This window comes from Schistocerca nitens, chromosome 3 (genome assembly GCF_023898315.1).
Source record: "Schistocerca nitens isolate TAMUIC-IGC-003100 chromosome 3, iqSchNite1.1, whole genome shotgun sequence".
Classification (NCBI taxonomy): Eukaryota; Metazoa; Arthropoda; class Insecta; order Orthoptera; family Acrididae; genus Schistocerca; species Schistocerca nitens.
The window spans coordinates 592,023,619-592,042,404 of NC_064616.1; the positions used below are offsets into that span (position 1 = coordinate 592,023,619).

General features: G+C 40.2%; 1 protein-coding gene across 8 annotated transcripts in view; it reads left to right on the top strand.

The window, feature by feature from the left end:
- Positions 1-18,786, top strand: part of LOC126248507 (phosphatidylinositol 4-phosphate 5-kinase type-1 alpha-like) — a 300,192-nt gene that overhangs the window by 37,572 nt on the left and 243,834 nt on the right. For all 8 annotated transcript variants that reach the window (XR_007545495.1, XM_049949546.1, XM_049949548.1 and 5 more), the window contains exons 4-8: positions 1,656-1,904; positions 5,923-6,075; positions 6,218-6,382; positions 10,833-10,967; positions 11,057-11,137. Coding sequence is in view for 7 of the 8 variants with exons in the window: in XM_049949546.1 (XP_049805503.1) it covers positions 1,656-1,904; positions 5,923-6,075; positions 6,218-6,382; positions 10,833-10,967; positions 11,057-11,137 (783 nt within the window). In the remaining variant the exon portion in view is untranslated. The remainder of the gene's footprint in view (positions 1-1,655; positions 1,905-5,922; positions 6,076-6,217; positions 6,383-10,832; positions 10,968-11,056; positions 11,138-18,786) is intronic.

Sequence of the window (18,786 nt, forward strand, 5' to 3'; positions counted from 1 at the left end):
CTTTGTTTTATTGTCATCAGTGCATTTTCAGACTGTCCCAGACTTTATTTATTTGTTTATTTATTGATTTACACTCCTGGAAATTGAAATAAGAACACCGTGAATTCATTGTCCCAGGAAGGGGAAACTTTATTGACACATTACTGGGGTCAGATACATCACATGATCACACTGACAGAACCACAGGCACATAGACACAGGCAACAGAGCATGCACAATGTCGGCACTAGTACAGTGTATATCCACCTTTCGCAGCAATGCAGGCTGCTATTCTCCCATGGAGACGATCGTAGAGATGCTGGATGTAGTCCTGTGGAACGGCTTGCCATGCCATTTCCACCTGGCGCCTCAGTTGGACCAGCGTTCGTGCCGGACGTGCAGACCGCGTGAGACGACGCTTCATCCAGTCCCAAACATGCTCAATGGGGGACAGATCCGGAGATCTTGCTGGCCAGGGTAGTTGACGTACACCTTCTAGAGCACGTTGGGTGGCACGGGATACATGCGGACGTGCATTGTCCTGTTGGAACAGCAAGTTCCCTTGCCGGTCTAGGAATGGTAGAACGATGGGTTCGATGACGGTTTGGATGTACCGTGCACTATTCAGTGTCCCCTCGACGATCACCAGTGGTGTACGGCCAGTGTAGGAGATCGCTCCCCACACCATGATGCCGGGTGTTGGCCCTGTGTGCCTCGGTCGTATGCAGTCCTGATTGTGGCGCTCACCTGCACGGCGCCAAACACGCATACGACCATCATTGGCACCAAGGCAGAAGCGACTCTCTTCGCTGAAGACGACACGTCTCCATTCGTCCCTCCATTCACGCCTGTCGCGACACCACTGGAGGCGGGCTGCACAATGTTGGGGCGTGAGCGGAAGACGGCCTAACGGTGTGCGGGACCGTAGCCCAGCTTCATGGAGACGGTTGCGAATGGTCCTCGCTGATACCCCAGGAGCAACAGTGTCCCTAATTTGCTGGGAAGTGGCGGTGCGGTCCCCTATGGCACTGCGCAGGATCCTACGGTCTTGGCGTGCATCCGTGCGTCGCTGCGGTCCGGTCCCAGGTCGACGGGCACGTGCACCTTCCGCCGACCACTGGCGACAACATCGATGTACTGTGGAGACCTCACGCCCCACGTGTTGAGCAATTCGGCGGTACGTCCACCCGGCCTCCCGCATGCCCACTATTCGCCCTCGCTCAAAGTCCGTCAACTGCACATATGGTTCACGTCCACGCTGTCGCGGCATGCTACCAGTGTTAAAGACTGCGATGGAGCTCCGTATGCCACGGCAAACTGGCTGACACTGACGGCGGCGGTGCACAAATGCTGCGCAGCTAGCGCCATTCGACGGCCAACACCGCGGTTCCTGGTGTGTCCGCTGTGCCGTGCGTGTGATCATTGCTTGTACAGCCCTCTCGCAGTGTCCGGAGCAAGTATGGTGGGTCTGACACACCGGTGTCAATGTGTTCTTTTTTCCATTTCCAGGAGTGTATTTATTTATTCATTCATAATTCATTATGACCAAATTTTTTGCAAAGAGCAACATGTTTTGCAGTAACTAATGTTTAATGAATCTGTCATGATTATTATGACAATTATCTGTAGTCTTTTGTATGCATAACTTTTGATTTTCTAACTGTTCTACTTTTTAGATACAAACAACCCAGATCATGGGCTCTATCCAACTTGGAATTCAGCACGCAGTTGGTGGTTTGGCATCTAAACCAGAACGAGACTTACTAATGCAGGATTTTATGACTGTAGAAACTACAAATTTTCCTTCGGAGGGATCGAATCACACCCCTGCCCATCATTATTCTGAATTCAGATTTCGTACATACGCACCAATAGCATTTAGATATTTTCGAGACTTATTTGGCATTCAACCAGATGATTTTTTGGTAAGTTTAGTGATAAAGCTATGTAATATTGCTTTTGCCCTGTTTTTCTTAGATTAACAACTGCAGTGCTGCATTTGGTGTTAATTTCCTTGTGTGTTTCCGATACTTAGCTCTGCTCAGTTGGTATAACTGTTCAGTCTGGTGTCTTTTAATAGAACAGCTTCCTTACCGTTAATTCCATCATGCTTTTAACTTCAAAAGTGCAGCTGTCTTTTTTTTTCCAAAGTAAATGAAGATAAAAGGAAACTAGAGCTTGATTAGAATAACAGAGTGAATGATTGGATCAGAAAATGAGATTGCCCATTTCTTCTATTCTTCCCTATTGTTCTGCTACATTATGTGCTGCATACCATTGTCTGTTGCAGTTGGTAACAAAACATTTGTGATTTAATTTCATTGTGTAATTTGACCCTGCACAGCTTCTATATTTTATTCAACAGAATGTCTGAAACTAACAGTGAAAGTGCGCAGAAAAGTGATATAACAATTACGATCTTGCAAAGTGATTCCCAAACTGCATGTTGATGTGCAGTATGTGAGTTTATTCAGTATGGAGTCTACAGATAGTGTGCCACAGTCATGTTGCATATTTGGATCATGGTAAATGACACCATCTACCTCTATACTAAGCTGATCTCAAGTCTCAATCTATCTCTTAATATAATCTAAGCATATTATAACTATTCATAGTCCTTAACATATTAATCTAATGAGAGTCAAAATATGTGGATCTAACTTTTCCAGCTTTGTTCTGTCCTATTCCATTCATGCATAGAGGGGAAAATGATAGTGTATATGCCTCTGGACAAGCCTAATCTTCCATGTCTTATTTACATGACCTCCATGTGAAGTGTACAATGGTGGCAGCTTAATGGTCACACGGTGGTATTCGAATACAGTTTTATAAATTTACCAGAAAGGGTTTTATAAGAAGTAAACTGTCTTTCTTCCGAGGATTCCCATTTCAGTTTTAGTCTTTTCTGTTACACTTTTGTATGGTTGCTAGACCAACCTGTTAAGATTCTAACAGCATTTCTCTGAGTTCATTCTATGTCTGTTGTCATGCCTGTTTGATAAAGACTCAAAACATGGGAATAAAAATCTAGAACTGGTCACACTAATGTCTTGTAAGTGATTTCCTTTGCAAATCCACTGCATTTTCCCAAAACCTTTCCAGCTGATGTAAATCTTTCATTTGTCTTTGCTACTACTGGTCTTGTGTGGTCATCCCATTTCATATTGCATCTTAGTATTACCCCTATATATTTAAATGTTCTGACATGTTCCACAAGTTCACCAATAATCTTATAAACAGGTACAATTGAGTTGTTTGTCTTTGTTATGCACATTATCTTGCATTTGTCATACTAAGAGAGGTTCTATATATTAAACAAAATGGAATTTTGTCCAAGTCTTCTGTATTTCCTTATTAAGGATGGTCTAATGTTGATGCTGTGCTGTAGATTTCAGCCTTGTCAGCGAAGCATGCTGTAGTGTTGCTGATGCTATCTTATAAATTGTTTTTGTATATTAAGAATATTAAATGATCTATTATGCTTTCATGGGGGAAAACCCAACATTATGTAAGTTATGTGGAGCATTTACTGTTTAGCACAATGTACTCAGATATTCATCAAAGCAGTTGCATATCTACAAATTAGCTACAAATTAATGACACTATTCTTAAAGTTTCAGCTATGTTTGTGGTCCTCTTTATTGACTCCAAGCTGACAGTGAAACCTACAACTAATGTGATGGCAAGATCCCCACATGTTGCCATACTTTAACCACAGGTCATGGGGAACAAGTGGGATTCTTCTCCAGTGTAATAATGCTTTTGTATGAAACTAACTAGAATGGTGGCCAGAGGTTTATGGACAAGTGAGACATTCATAAGTCATCATTGACACTGTCCATCATTACGGGATTATACTGGCCAAAGGTGCAAGAGGATCATCCCAACAACCATCCTTTAATGAGGCCGCAGAGCCACTACTTTCTCTCTGATAATAGCTCATTATAGTGCATTAGGTATACTTTTTCTTGTCTGTTTAAAATCACTAGCATTTCATACTATGCTTTTCCTGATTGATTTGGTCTCCCAGAGCACCTTTCAGATTTTACAGTGTGTTCACACTGCAGACAAAAAAGTCCAGAACATCCATGACTCTTACCTTTAGTAATAAAGACTGAGGAAGGTGATTTCATTCTTCTGGGCACCAGGACATATGAAAATTCAGGGGCACAACATGCTTTCTGCGAACTTGCTGTCCCTTCATAAATGAGACACATAGTCTAATGACGGGTAGTGATGAACAGCAAGATGCAGCTGGTGATGATGCTAAGACCTGTGGTGAACTCCCTCCAGTAAGTTGGCAAACAGTCTTTTCACACATATACAAATCAGACATAGCCTTCTGATGTACAACTTACTGCATCAGTGGTGAGGCTGCAACAAAGCTTTTGGTATGCATATTCAATACGGCATATTTTAATAGATTTTTGTATCCTAAATAGATGTTTTGTTTTGTATTCAAACGAGAGCAGTGGTTAGTTTTACCAGTTGATGTTCACATTGTGTAAACCAGTTTTGAGACAGATAGGTCACAGTTTTTCAAGTTTTGTGAAATGCCTGGTCTACTTACTAACTAGTTGGGGAGAAGATAGTAATTTCCTCAGTAAGGTTGGCTTGTCTAGCTTTGTTGTATGTTATCATCTAGCCACACTTTTCCTGAGTTGGATTTCCAGATTCAACTATGTTTGTATAAGTATTTGAAATGGAGACAATGGTTATCATTTTATATTTTGATTGGATTGGTAAATGGTAGTGTAAACTGGAGATAGTGGAATGCTATTTTAACAGGTTTTGTACTTAGTCTCTTCAGAGTTTTATTTGCTATTTTGACTATGCCAGAGATTTATGAAAACAGTGGTAGTACTTTCTCAAGCACAGGAGAGTTAGAAGAGAATGCAGATGCATTGTAACATCCTAGCTGTAACTGGCAGCTGAAACTCTGAAATTGTTTCTCTGAATGGCAGCAGATTCGTACGGGGACGTTGTTTGTGGTTTGACTATAGCATGTTGGTTCCAACATTTTTTTCCAGGCTATTACATCAACTGAGTCATGTAGTCAATGTTTAAGACAGTGAACTTGTATTTGGAGGAATGAGAGTCAATTATTATTGGAGTGGTCATCAAGCTCTAGACGTATCATGTATACATCACTTCAGGCAAATGGTAGACTGTTTCCATCAACGAAGGCATGGCAGATTCGTTCCCCTGACCCTATTCACTTGAAGTCTCTAATGACTATAGTGCTGATTGGATGTTAAGAGTTTAACACTTCCTTGTTATTTCTAAGTTACAGGATTAAAAGACTGAAGATCAGGAAAAATGACCTGGCAGTCCAAGCTGTGGTACTTGTGAACAAAACTAGTTGAAAATGTGCATTCAGTGAAACAACTAAAATGTATGTTAATAAGACGGATGTACTTGAAGCAATTGAAGGGAAGATCTTGCTAAAAGAGAAATATTCTGCTAAAAGCAAAATATTCTGATGCTGAAACATGTGTGTTGCCTTGATTGTACTATTTACATGTTGCAAGATGAGTGAGGGAAAGCAATACGACGACAGATGCTACCAATCCAGCCATTCATTAAATGAGAAGTCTTGGACAGTCTTCTCTCTCTCTCTCTCTCTCTCTCTCTCTCTCTCTCTCTCTCTCTCTCTCTCACACACACACACACACACACACACACACACACACACACACAGAGAGAGAGAGAGAGAGAGAGAGAGAGAGAGAGAGAGAAGGGTGGGAGAAGGGTTGCGCTGGGGCTGGGGGGGGGGGGGGGGGGCATGAGAAAGATGAAGTGATTGTTCTTCATGTTTATTTTACAGAAAACCTGTCACTGTTTGTATTTTTATTGTTGACAGAGCCGCACACAGATTATGATTTATAGAACTGTGATTACTGTTATACCTGTCGTTATTGGATTTGTATTTACTACTTCCAGATATCAATGTGCAGTGCCCCTCTGCGGGAGTTGTCCAATCCAGGAGCAAGTGGGAGTATCTTCTATCTCACTGAAGATGATGAATTCATAATTAAAACTGTGCAACATAAAGAAGGCGAATTCCTTCAGAAATTACTTCCCGGCTACTACATGGTAGTAAAACCTAATGAATATTTTACTTGGGAGTCTGTATTATAGGTTTCATGTGTTTCACATGTTAATCAGTTAAATGTTTTCTCTCTCTCGTTTTCTTTCACAGTTTAAGTATTAATATTACATTTATTTTCTGTTCCAGAACTTAAATCAGAATCCTCGGACCCTATTACCAAAATTTTTTGGTCTTTATTGTTATCAGTGTAATTCTAAAAATGTCAGACTAGTAGTTATGAACAATCTGCTCCCTTCATCTATTAAACTTCATCAAAAGTATGACTTAAAAGGCTCAACGTACAAAAGAAAAGTAAGTATAATCCACAAATTATGTCTGTGGTGTAGTGTTGTCAAATCTTTGACACAGTCCTGTTTAGTTTATGGTACTGTAGTTTCTGCATATGCCAAGAAAATGTCATTTCATATATTCTATGACTACATCTATGCAGATAATGACAAATGGGACGTTATGAAGCTGTTGGTTTGTAAAGTGTAAAATTTAATATTAATTGCAAACATGAACTACTTATTTATGACAAGTAGGAGGAATCTGAAACCTACACCATAAGTTTGGAAATGAAAATTTGCCTACAATAGATGTTACATTATACAGTTTCTCTGAACATAAATTTTGCGGTACATGTTGGAAGTGATTGCTATTAACCATTGTGAAATTACCTCCAAGTGCCATCACAGATTGATACACCCTCCTGTAAATCTGGCTTTTACCTGAATAGCATAGTAGACTGTCCTGAAATATATGCACCTGTTGGGAACATTTGACACTTTCCAGATAGTCCTACAAGGGAAACGAGTAGCTTCTAGGTCTGGTAAGCTGGTGAGCTATCTAACAGAATCCTCATATCCCATCCATGTGCCAAGGATGATGTCAGTGGGATACTAAGGCATGATAATAAAGGAATGAGTCATATTTTTGACCACCTGCTTGAGCTCAATGTGACTGTACTTGTTTTGCAGAATACATTTTTCTATGTGTGAGACACTTCCAATTTTGTTCTTTATAGTGAAGGAAATAATCTCACACACAGGCATAAATTAGCTGGAAAAACTTTGTGTGTTGTTTGCAGTCCGTTAAGTTTAATTGCTTGGTGAAACTGAGCAGTCTGTTCCTTACTCACTGCAGTGCCTACCACATTGCTTTATGTTTGTGATTAATGTAGTAGAGTGTTTTTGCTTATAAGAAGTACAAAGTTGAACTAGTTTCAGTTAGGAGGCATGAGGCATTAAGAATGTCATTTCATGTAAGTGGTACATGGGCAAGTGATTACTGCAGTACAGTGAACTTTCTATTAATGTTGTAAGACGTAGTGTAGAAAGCTGTTTAAAATTAATGCTAATAATACTTCAAAATGTGTTGATAAATTAGGAATTGTGGGAGGGAGGAACTGACCTGAAAGTCCATTAAATTAATAGCCTGTTAACCATTACAGGTTTATTTCAAAAGAATGGGAACCTTGAACACAGCTCATTAAAGGCAAAGAAAAAGGTGTCATAGAATTTCTAAAATTGCAGGTTGTTACATAAGTTATTGGCCATTATGAAGTTACAGATTGTGATTGGATGGATCAAGTTATTCTCATAGACTTAATGAGGGAAGACTAGTGCAGACTTGAAAATAATATTTTGTTGTTTGTTTACCAAAATCAAACTTTCTACTGTTTTGTAAAAATAAATTGAGAGAGATCAGAAGTCAAGTCCCGTGAAAAATTGAGTATTTAATGAGGATATATACTGTTGTGGGACTAGTAACAATGAATGACTCTGATTTGTGTATGCTTAGTACCAGTTAAAGCAAATAAAGTTGAAAAAGTACTGCAGAGCATGATATAAATATTGTAGTGTGTTGTTCTTCCCATCAAAATATTCCACAAATAAACTGTACATAAATCCACACACTCATGTTTGATGTACAAGTTACTTAAATATTGTAAAATTATTTGATATATGAAAACAAATTATAATCCAGAAAAGGAAAATGGTCCTAGTCCATTGTCATACTTTGGGGAAAAAATATCGCCATCTATTATGATGTATTGAAACTTATAAAGTGTACTTAGATTTGATTGCAAACCAGAGCCTTGAGTGATGCACTTTGGGAAATGAACTTCCAGGACCCTTCTGTTTTATGTTAATTGAATGATGGTGAGTGTTACATCTAACATCACATTCAGTGTACTCTGCAGATAGCAGGGTACTGCAGTAATCTTCAAGTTAGGAAGATTATAGAGAGTGGAAGCTGTGTTGGCCATGGTCAACAAGCTTCAGACTGTTGCTCTGGGCTGCGGTGGCATTGGGGCAACTGAGGTGAATGCTTTGACGCTTCAGTCTGTAGCATCGCCTGGGATCCCTGATACTACAGCATCTTCAGATTTGCTCACCCTGTCCTGTCGACACATTAAGGCGAACTGTGGCAGGGTTGCAAATCTCTGGGCAGAAGGCAAAATGGGTATTCAAAACAGGTTTGAGGTATTGCCTGCTGCTGAGAGTACATCTGAGCCAGCACAGGACACCATGCCCATTGGCACTGGGGAAATCTTCCTGAGAGGTCCGTAAAAGCTCAGAGGGTGGGATTGCTTGTTATTGGGAGCTCCAATGTTAGGTGGGTGATGGAGTTCCTCAAGAAAATAGTGGGCAGATCAGTAAAGAAGGCTAGTGTCCAGTCTGTTTGCCTGCCAAAGGGTCTCATCCAAGATGTGAAGGAGGCTCTGCTGGCAGTGATTGAGCACACTGGGTGCACCAAGTTGCAAATTGTGACTCTCTTGTTGGGTGGAAGCTTAGCTATCATTGTGCCACATCTTTGCTGGAACCAATTGTGATCCTCTGGTCTGGAACAGAGTGAAAGGTCTAAACCAGAGGCTCAGACAAATTCTGCTACAGTGTCCGATGTAAATCTCTCAACCTCCGCTATCCGGTGGAGAATTGTGGGATTCCCCTTAATAGGCCAGGAATCGCTACACGCAGGAAGTGGCTACTAGGGTAGCAGAGTACGTGTAGTGTGCACCTGCAGGTTTTTTTAGAGTAGAGAAATCCTTCCACAATCCCGATAAGGTGCCTTCTGAGTTCAGAGTAGCCTATGTCATAGCAGATCAGAGAAAGAAAATGTTAATATAGTATTAGTTAACTGCGGGAGCGTCAATGGAAATACCCCTGAATTAATCTCCCTTATAAACAGTAACAATGCTCACATATTACCAGGGACAGAAATCTGGCTAAAACCAGAAGTAAATAGCAATGAAACTGTAAATTCGATGTGGGTTGTGTATTGCAAAGATAGGTTGAATGCTGGTATTGAAAATGTGTTTACAGCAGTAAAAAATATGTTGTCATCTAGTGAGATTAGTACAGATTCTGAATACAAAATAATTTTGGTGAAGACAAGTGTTAAAGGTGAATCAAACACGGTCATCGGATGCTTTTTGTAGGTCCCCCGCCTCAGCAGTAGTTGTGGCAGAACAGTTGAGAGCAAACTTTGAGAATATTTTCCATAAATTTCATGATCATACCATAGTTTTAGTTGGAGATTTTAACTTACCAGCTATAGATAGAGAGACTCAAGTGATTAGGACAGGTAGTAGGGACAGAGAATTGTCTGAAATTGTCCTAAGTGTCTTATCCAAAATTACCTTGAGCATTTAATTAGTCAGAGAACCAACTTGTGAAGATAACATGGTAGATCTGTTAGTAACAAACAGATCCAAAGTTTTCGACTCAGCATAGAATAAGGAAATTGGAGATTACAAGCCATTACAGCATACAAGAGGCAGTTTTCAGATTATGTTAGCAGTCAGCATGAAAATTTCATTTCCATCTCTAACAACATTGAGTACCAATGGGCTAAGTTCAAGAGCATTGTACAATGTCCTTTAGACAAGTCTGCGCCAAGCAAAGTTGTGAGGGATGGAAAAGACCTGCTGTGGTTCAACAGCCATCTTAGAAAGCTGCTATTAAAGCAAAGAGAGTTGTATTGCAAATTTAAACATATTGAAATCCTCACAAACAAACAAAAGTTAAACAAGCCCAAAATTAGCGTAAATCAAATGCGCCTTGTATTTGGATGAAGAACCATACCCATTTTGAGTCCATTGTTCAGCAACTGCTCATCCACACCAGTAAAATTGAATGAAATTTAGTAGTGGCATTTCGGTTTCCTTAAAGGGAAATGCATGTATAGCTTTTCCATCTAGGGTGAAGTAACATTATGTAATAAAAATTGTAGTACATGATCTAAAACATTTGGTAGAAGAAAGTATTGGTGTGGTCTGTTTTTGTATTTGTGCAAAAGTTTATTCATTTGTATATTAAGGAGTGTGAAAAAAAGGTGCAAGTAGAGACAACCACTCGCCGTGTACAGGAAGTGTTGAGCAGTAGACAGACAAGCACATAAATGAAACCAAATGTTGTAAATAAGCTACAAGGAACAGAAGGCTAAAACATGTTCATGGAAATTCAGAAAGAGAATTCTGCTGCACAAATGTGGAAGGTAATGGGCCATGGTAAACTGAACCAGAAATGCATCATGGAATAGAAACAGGAATGGATCTGGGAAAGAAATTTATGGATTGATTAGATGTCTTTTTTAATGAACAATTTCCCTGTTGTAGATTTTAAAATGGCTGAATATGTTTACTGTAAAGAAGTAAATATTTGTAGATAGCTAGTAGTTGTGAGCTGTAGAATGTGACGTATGCACATTGATGTGTTAAAAAAAAAACATGTATACTATTTTTTCCCCATCATAGGCATCTAAAAGTGAACGACAGAAGAGTTCACCAACATTTAAGGATTTAGATTTTATGGAACATCACCCTGAGGGGATAGGACTCGAAGCAGATACATATGCAGCCCTTGTTAAGACAATTCAGAGGGATTGTAGAGTAAGTAGACTCAATTTTGAAGTATTTAGTGGTCATTTTGTTTTGAGGGCATGACAGAAATTAATATTCATATGATTTGTACATTTCAGGTGCTGGAAAGTTTTAAAATAATGGATTATAGTTTGTTGGTTGGCATACATAACTTGGATCAAGCAGCAAAGGAGAAGGCGGTAAGCAAAATGGTGTGTGTGTGTGTGTGTGTGTGTGTGTGTGTGTGTGTGTGTGTGTCCTGAAAAAAAAGTATCATATATTAATAAATTATTTTGATAGACATGGAAACAATTGCACTGACAAAAAACTATCCACCATCAACAAAGCCAACATCAAATAACACATGAACTAGGAAATGCAGATGATATTGTGATGCCATCTGCACAGTGCAAGATGGACAGGGCACAAAATGTTAGTTCAGTGTGAGATAGGACAAACTTCTGCAACTTACATTTCTCCATGTTATGAAGGCATTGCATTATCCAGAATTCTACCATTCTCCCATGACTAATTACAAAAATTGTCTAGTGGTTGGGCTGTAAGCGGACTGTGTAACAGCTGTTGTCCTCTGTTGAAAATAGTTTTCATTTTGTCCAAATTTCATATAGCCTCTAGAGAATGATGTGTAATATTATTGAGCTGTAGTAGAGAAATGGTGGGAGTTTGATTCTGCAAAATATTCTCACCATACTGCAATACTATCTGTTCTTATTTGAAATATGAGAAGTGAGTCTTAACTGGTGGCTGTCCAAACCGCAATTCTTAGTGCCTATTTGGTAAGGGGTTCTTACACAATTGCTGGATTGCCATTGATGCAAACCTTGCAGCAATCATCTTGTTCAAAAAGAAAATTAAAATTTGACATAGTGTAAAGTGTGGCACCATTCCTGTGTCAAAACTTTGTACTTCTTACTGTGCAGTGCATGGTTCCTGAGATACCAGGGGTGAATTATCCAGTGGTTCTTTTAGAGTTCAGGAAACAGTGAACATTCAATGACCTAGACCATGTCTGCACCTCACAAATTGAGAAATGAGCTGTATCCTTAATTTTAGGTTTGGTTTATGTTTAATTTAGGTTTACGTGCCCACATTCTCAAATATTTTTTTGCAATGATGTTCCATTACAAATATTCTCTCAGGACACGTTGTGGCCTGATATATTCAAGGTAATAGTAACAGCAGATAATGTACAGTAAAGTGGACCAGTGCCTGCCACTTCGATAATGTAGATTAGTGTGCTGTGTGTACACAGTGCACAGTTGCTTACTTTGTGTTAAAAGTTGTGCAAAGCTGCTGTTGTCTGGGTAACAAAAGGAAGAGATTAACTTTGAAATAACTAAACATCATCCCCTGAAGAGGGTGGCAAATTTAGCGGATCAGTAGTTGCATTCTACCATATAGACATCCTGCCAATAGCTGACATCCCAGTTCACCAGGATATGCTGTACAAATCGGAACTAAGTATTGTGGCAGAAAGAGACTGCTGACTTGTGTCCCAAATTATGTAATGATGATATAGGAAGTGCTGTAATTTCCTAATGAACATACCAGAGGGAATTTCATTAGAGTGTAGAGCGTGGTGTCCAAAAAAACATTTTGGATATGCAGAAATGGGCCCTTTGGTTGAAGTCACTGTTAAATTGAAATGCTCTACAACCAATGGGCAAAATGGTAACTACTTAGAATGAGAAAGACGCGAGCAATCACACGTCATGAGATTCGGTAAGCCCCCATATTTGAACCTCTTTGAAAATCTGAGAGACTGACAGGAGCAGTGAACAAATTTGGTTACAATGGCGTCCATGCTGTGTGCCTTATGTACATGAGGTGATGTGGATGGAGCGGCATTTTACTACATTGTATATCTAGAATCATGTATAGTACACTCCATAGTGACTTATGGCTCTTAACAAAGCTCACTGATGTGCTACAGACTGTTACATGAATATATTTCTTCTGTTGAGCTTATAAAATTCTTCGGTCCTCCATATTCACAAAATTTGTTTCCCAATAATGGTTGTGTTCTTAATGATCGTATATTGAAATATGATCAGTTTCAGATTTGGGGAACTTTATCAGTCTCTCGTGGGTATGCTCCACAGTCTAGATCAGCCATTGTGTAAGGTGGGACTCCATTGAAAGATGCATTGCAGCTGCTCATGTGTAATATCAAGAGCACAGCTGTTAATGGAAAATAAATTTTGTATATGAAGAAAAGAGAATAATAGTACAGCTGAGCCATTCTAATCAATCTTTCTGTGTAGCCCCATATTATATAATTATATTCTATTTCTTAATGACTTTGTGCATCCTGACTGTGCAACATATACAGTGTCTTAATCACTGATACAGTAATTTTGATGGATTTGTTGTCACGTGTAGTCTTGATGTCAGTGTTTCAAGACTCCACAAATTCTTATGTCAGACAGTAAATTTAAAATTTGTTTATGGGTTTCGCCACTGTAAATATGATACATTTTTTAATATCAGTAAATTACTTTGAAAACAAACTAAATGCAAAAAGAAATTTTGTGCAGCATTTATTTTTGTTTCCCCCATTATATTGGATGATCAGAGAAACCCCACGATAGAAATATGTTACACTTTAATATGCTATGAAAATAAACATTTTGCCTTTATCTTTTTTCTCAAGTTGACCAATCTTAAAATTGAAGCATATGTTTTCAATGATTATGTTATTCTACTGAGGTATTATCAATCGAAGTGTAGATTTATGATCCTATTCTTTGCCATAAGTTACTGCAGCTGCAAACTAACCAATGTTTTGTTCCTCATTGAGAGTTATGATGGATAATTTTGACTATTTATTTAAAACCACACACAGAAAGTGATTCAAAACATAATTCCTTATTTTTCGTTATTAGCGTATTTAATCTGTAACCTTATGTGGTCTCCAATTTCTTCGCATGCTGCCATATTAGAGTTATATTTGGAACCAAACATTGGTATCAAGAGGCCATACATTTCTGTCACTGCATTAAAGTCTCTTGGCCAGCATAAAGTTTATGCAGCGTATGACTAACTGTACTCAAATAAATTATACTGTTCAAAAGAATCAGGACAACATGAATTTGGGCATCTGCCATACTCCATTGAGCAATAATTGAGGAATGGGTATGTTATGAAATTATGCCTTTATATTTCAAAAATTAAGTACACAACAAAACACCATTACATCCATGATCGTTTACATAAAAAGAACTGAAATTTACAACCGACATCAAAAACAAATTGGAAATCACCATTCATCCCATCATCCTATGTGCTTGTCATTTGACTTTGAAAACTTCAATAATGTGTATGCCCTCCATGAGTGTTTATCACTGCCTGACACCTACATGATGGCATGCTCCATATAAGTCTATGGAGGTCACTCTGTGTTATCTGTTCCCATTTGTCAGTGAGAATTAATGAGAGTCCTGGAGTGTCTGGTGGAACATCACGACCATGATCACAGCTGTCAAGCATGTCCCACATATTCAAAATGGAGTGTAGGTCAGGACTCACTGCTGGCAATGCCATTACTTCAATGTCCAGGCTTTGCAAGACATCTCTGCTGACGCCCACCACTTAGACTTCGGCATTAGGAGCAGCTCAGGGCCACCACAGTATGCAGCAGTCACCATATGGTCCAACAGGTTCTGCTCGATGTACTGCATGACAGTAAGGTGACCATGGACAACAACAAGATCCATATGGCCGATACACTGAAGTCTCCCCTCAACATCACAGGACCTTGGAAATCTTTCAGTTTCCTGAACATCATTTTGCAGGTACCACTCACCACAGGTCTCTGCACACAAACACAGCAATCACCTTGGGTCAGAGGATATCTGGACTCCTCTGTGAATAACATGTTTCACCAGTGATGAGGTTGCCCATTGATAAGGGAACAGCAGACATGAAGGTGAGCTACAAGGTGATGTCATGTCAAAGGGTACTTGAATAGGTCACCTGGGTCGTAAAGTCCTAGCTCGTAAATGGTTCATTACAGTTACTGGGCCTTCTGAGGTCATCTTGCAGTGCTCTGCGGGTATCCATATGACGTGGCAATGCAGAGGTGGCCAGGCCAGATATTGGTCCCCATGTGGGGGTTGTAATGCATTGGCAACCTTGTCCAACTTGCCTTGTTTACTGACCTATCTCCCTCTAGTGCATCCACAACCTATGGATGACGCAATGAAAGGCATTGGCATCTGCAATGACACTACCGAAAGAGCATCCTTTTTGGATCAAATCGACTGCCCTTGTAACTTGCACTGCATTAAGCTGTCGCAGTGCATGTGCTTGGTTGAATACAGTGTCCAAACATGACAACTGCCATCTGCGTACATCACTAGAAAACACTGGGACGCCGGTATGCACTTCCTTCTGAGGGGTCGGAAAGATGTTAATCGTAGCCTACATCAAAAGCAAAGCTCTCAAGCCATGCAGTAAAACAATAGGTACCGCCTTTATCATAATAGATTTAACATATCGGATGTTGATATACATGTTTACATAATTCTTTTGAACTGTGTGTTAAAGTTTTTTACACCACCATATTACTCCACTAAATCAACATTTTATAAAACTGCACTGTGCTTGCGTATTGCTGGTACATTTTATGGAATTCAAATATTTTGCATTTGGTTATGCACTATTATGTGACTCATTGTTCTTTACACAAAGCCAATGGTCAGTCCTGATGACATTTTGAGGCTAGTAACTAAGCAAACATGTTCCATGTGTGTTTATTCAGTGATACCTCTAGTGAAAGCTGGTGGTGATGTAAGAATTTATTATGTTTAATAGTTCAACAATTTGGACATTCTCACTTGGTTGGCCACCACCTCTTTCCTGAGGAACTAGCTGCTGTTGGTGTTGAAAGTACATGTTACAACAACAATTCTTGTCAGAATGTTGTCAGCCCATCCCAATTAAAAATAGGAATATGTGAAACATGGCCTGATACGGCCTCGTACAAAGGAACACTTCTGCACAGTTTATTACACAGCTGGTAATGTAATCTAACAGTTCCATACTGGTATGGTGTTCCAGTGTACAGCAAATCAAAACATGATGGACAGATCATCAAATCAAAGCTTCAGAATACTGTTTCCTGTTTGGCTTAAGGATGTCTCCATTGTATAATGCGACTCCAACATCCTTCTGTGCTTATACTTCTATCTATCTATCTATCTATCTATCCATCCATCCGTCCATTCATACATACATATATACATTAGCTGAAGTCCCCAGCCTTGATTATATCTGTCCGTTCTGATCTCAGGAACTACTGTAGTGATACTGATAGGGCTTTCATGAATAAGCTCGCACAGCCTTATGCTGTGCCTGGTGCATGTTAAGTGGCGCTGTGTGATTTGTACCACTGTTATGTAGTGAAGGATGCTCCATACTGATGTTGTATGGTGGAGGCTGCTTGGTACAGATGGTGTGTGATGGAGGCTGCTTGGTACAGATGTTGTGTGGTCGAGACTGCTTGTTACAGATGTTGTGTGGTGGAGGCTGCTTGGTACCAATGTTGCATGGCAAAGGATGCTCCATAAATGATGTTTCGTGGTAGCAGATGCTTCATATCAATGTTGTGTGGTGGACTGTGCTTCATACTGATTGTGCATGGGAGGAAATACTTTGTACCAATGGTGCACAGCAGAGTGTTCTTTGTAACAGTGTTATGTTGGGAAAGGGGGGAAAGGCACACACAGAAAATGTTGTTCATGCTAGGCTGGTACTTGAGTCAGCTGACCAGCAAGTTCCCATAGCTCTTGCTGGAATTTTAATAACAACTCTACACAGTAGCCCAAAAATAATATTACTGTTACACTAGTCAAGTTGTCCCACCATAGTTACTTAGTTCTATTTCTGCAAATTGGGGGCAAGTCACTAGTTTTGTATGTTGCGGCATTCAGTGAGTACAGTGACCATGTTGATCCCAGTATAGTTTTGTTCCGAGATCCGCGTAATGTCTGATCTGTATCTATGATTGCAGACAGTCTTTTGAGCCTTCTGTTATCTGCACCCTTCTCATTGTGCTGTCTGCCCCCATTTCTGCTGCCGTTTCTTTCGATTTAATTTTATTTAAGAAAGTATGTCTGTCAGCCTGGTGAAAGCCTTAAGATTTTGTGTCACTGGGTGGCTTGCATGTCTGTTGACTTTTTTAGCTACTCCTTATTTGGCCTCATGAGGTTGAATGTTGAATGGTCACTCTCAGGATTATTCCACAGAAAATCTGAATACATTACATGGAATCATACCCGAGACCTCTTCGTCACTAGCTAATAAGTCTGGCTGTTAGTGCACAGAAGCATCTGGCCTAATTACATTGTACCTCTTGAAAGATTTGGAGAATCGGAGGAACTGTGGTCTCTACATATGCAGGATGTGAAGGTCGGAATGCGTGAGTGTGGTCCGATGGCATCCCAGAGGGCATAGTAAGGCTTTGTTGGTTGTGAATACATTTATTGTCAGGATTTATACAATACAAAATAGCTTCTACATGGTGTTGATCAGCATTGAGTAGAGTGGCACTCATGGCTGGGTGCAGATGACTCACGAGGCTCAGTATGCGGTAACGTGGCTTGGCGCAGTCAGGGACTGCTCAGCAGAGGTGGCATCATACAGGGTGCTGGTGTAGAAGTTTGCAGGCATTGCCTGTCAAGCCAGGGTGCAAACAGCTTGGTGAACCATTCCACGAAGGTGCTCTCATGGTCATCATAGTTTGCACCCTGCTCGATGGCCAGCAGTTACGCATGGGATGAAGGTAGCAGTGCAGAAGTATGCCCTGGCCTTGCAACAAAAGACGGCCAAGACACCGGAAGCTACTCGCAGGTTCAGCTAGGGGCACCACAAATGCACTCTCGCGGAAGATGTGAAGTTGGCAGATCATTGGTCAAAGACACTCAAGTATTCACATCAGTAGTAGCAATGGTGGCAGCAGTGGTAATTCATGACAGTGAAGTACATCAAGCTGGTTTGCTGGTATCTTGTATTAGAAGTCATCAGATGAACAATAGGCAGCACATCGTAGAACAGCTTCAATTTGGATTCACAGTAAGACTTTGTCATACCACTGACCCAATGGTTCAGAAGTCTAAGTACACTCATGTTCAGAAAAACAAAACACCTTGAACATCTAGAGATACGACATTCATATTCACAGGGCATGTACATTATATTTTCTGCAAAAATGATTAGCATTTGAACCATTTCGGCCACAATTTCAAGGTCAGCATAAATATCGTGACGCCCACCACCTACCAGTAAAATGTGCCTACGACTCTCGTTGTCGCTATAAACCGAACATAATAGATGAGTGTGACTTACGCAGATGTGCAGGATACCTTGCAAATGCACACATGAATTGTATCATCAAATCAGTGAGTTTGAAAGAGGGCTTATTATTGGCATGAGAGAATGTGATGCATCCATCCGGGAAATTGCTGCTTGTGTGGGATGAAGTGTTTCGGCAACGAATGGGTGTGTGCAGAATGGTTCACAGAAGGCCATAGAACACAACGAGATAGGTCAGGTCACACCACCCAGACCACCCCGCCGAGAAGATTGACATGTCACAAATCTGCGTCCTCCTTGGCTCTGGTGCACCAGTGGAACAGTGTAACACATCACACGCTATCAGAGGTGACGGACCATCTCCTGTTTGAGAATGATGGCCGCATTTTGGTTTGCGACAGAGAGGGAGCAGCATCAGTGAGCATTCGCACAAGACATACAGTGCCAACTCGAGGCCTTGTGGTATGGGATGCTATTGGGTACAACCACAAATCACAGTTGGTGCGTGTCCCGG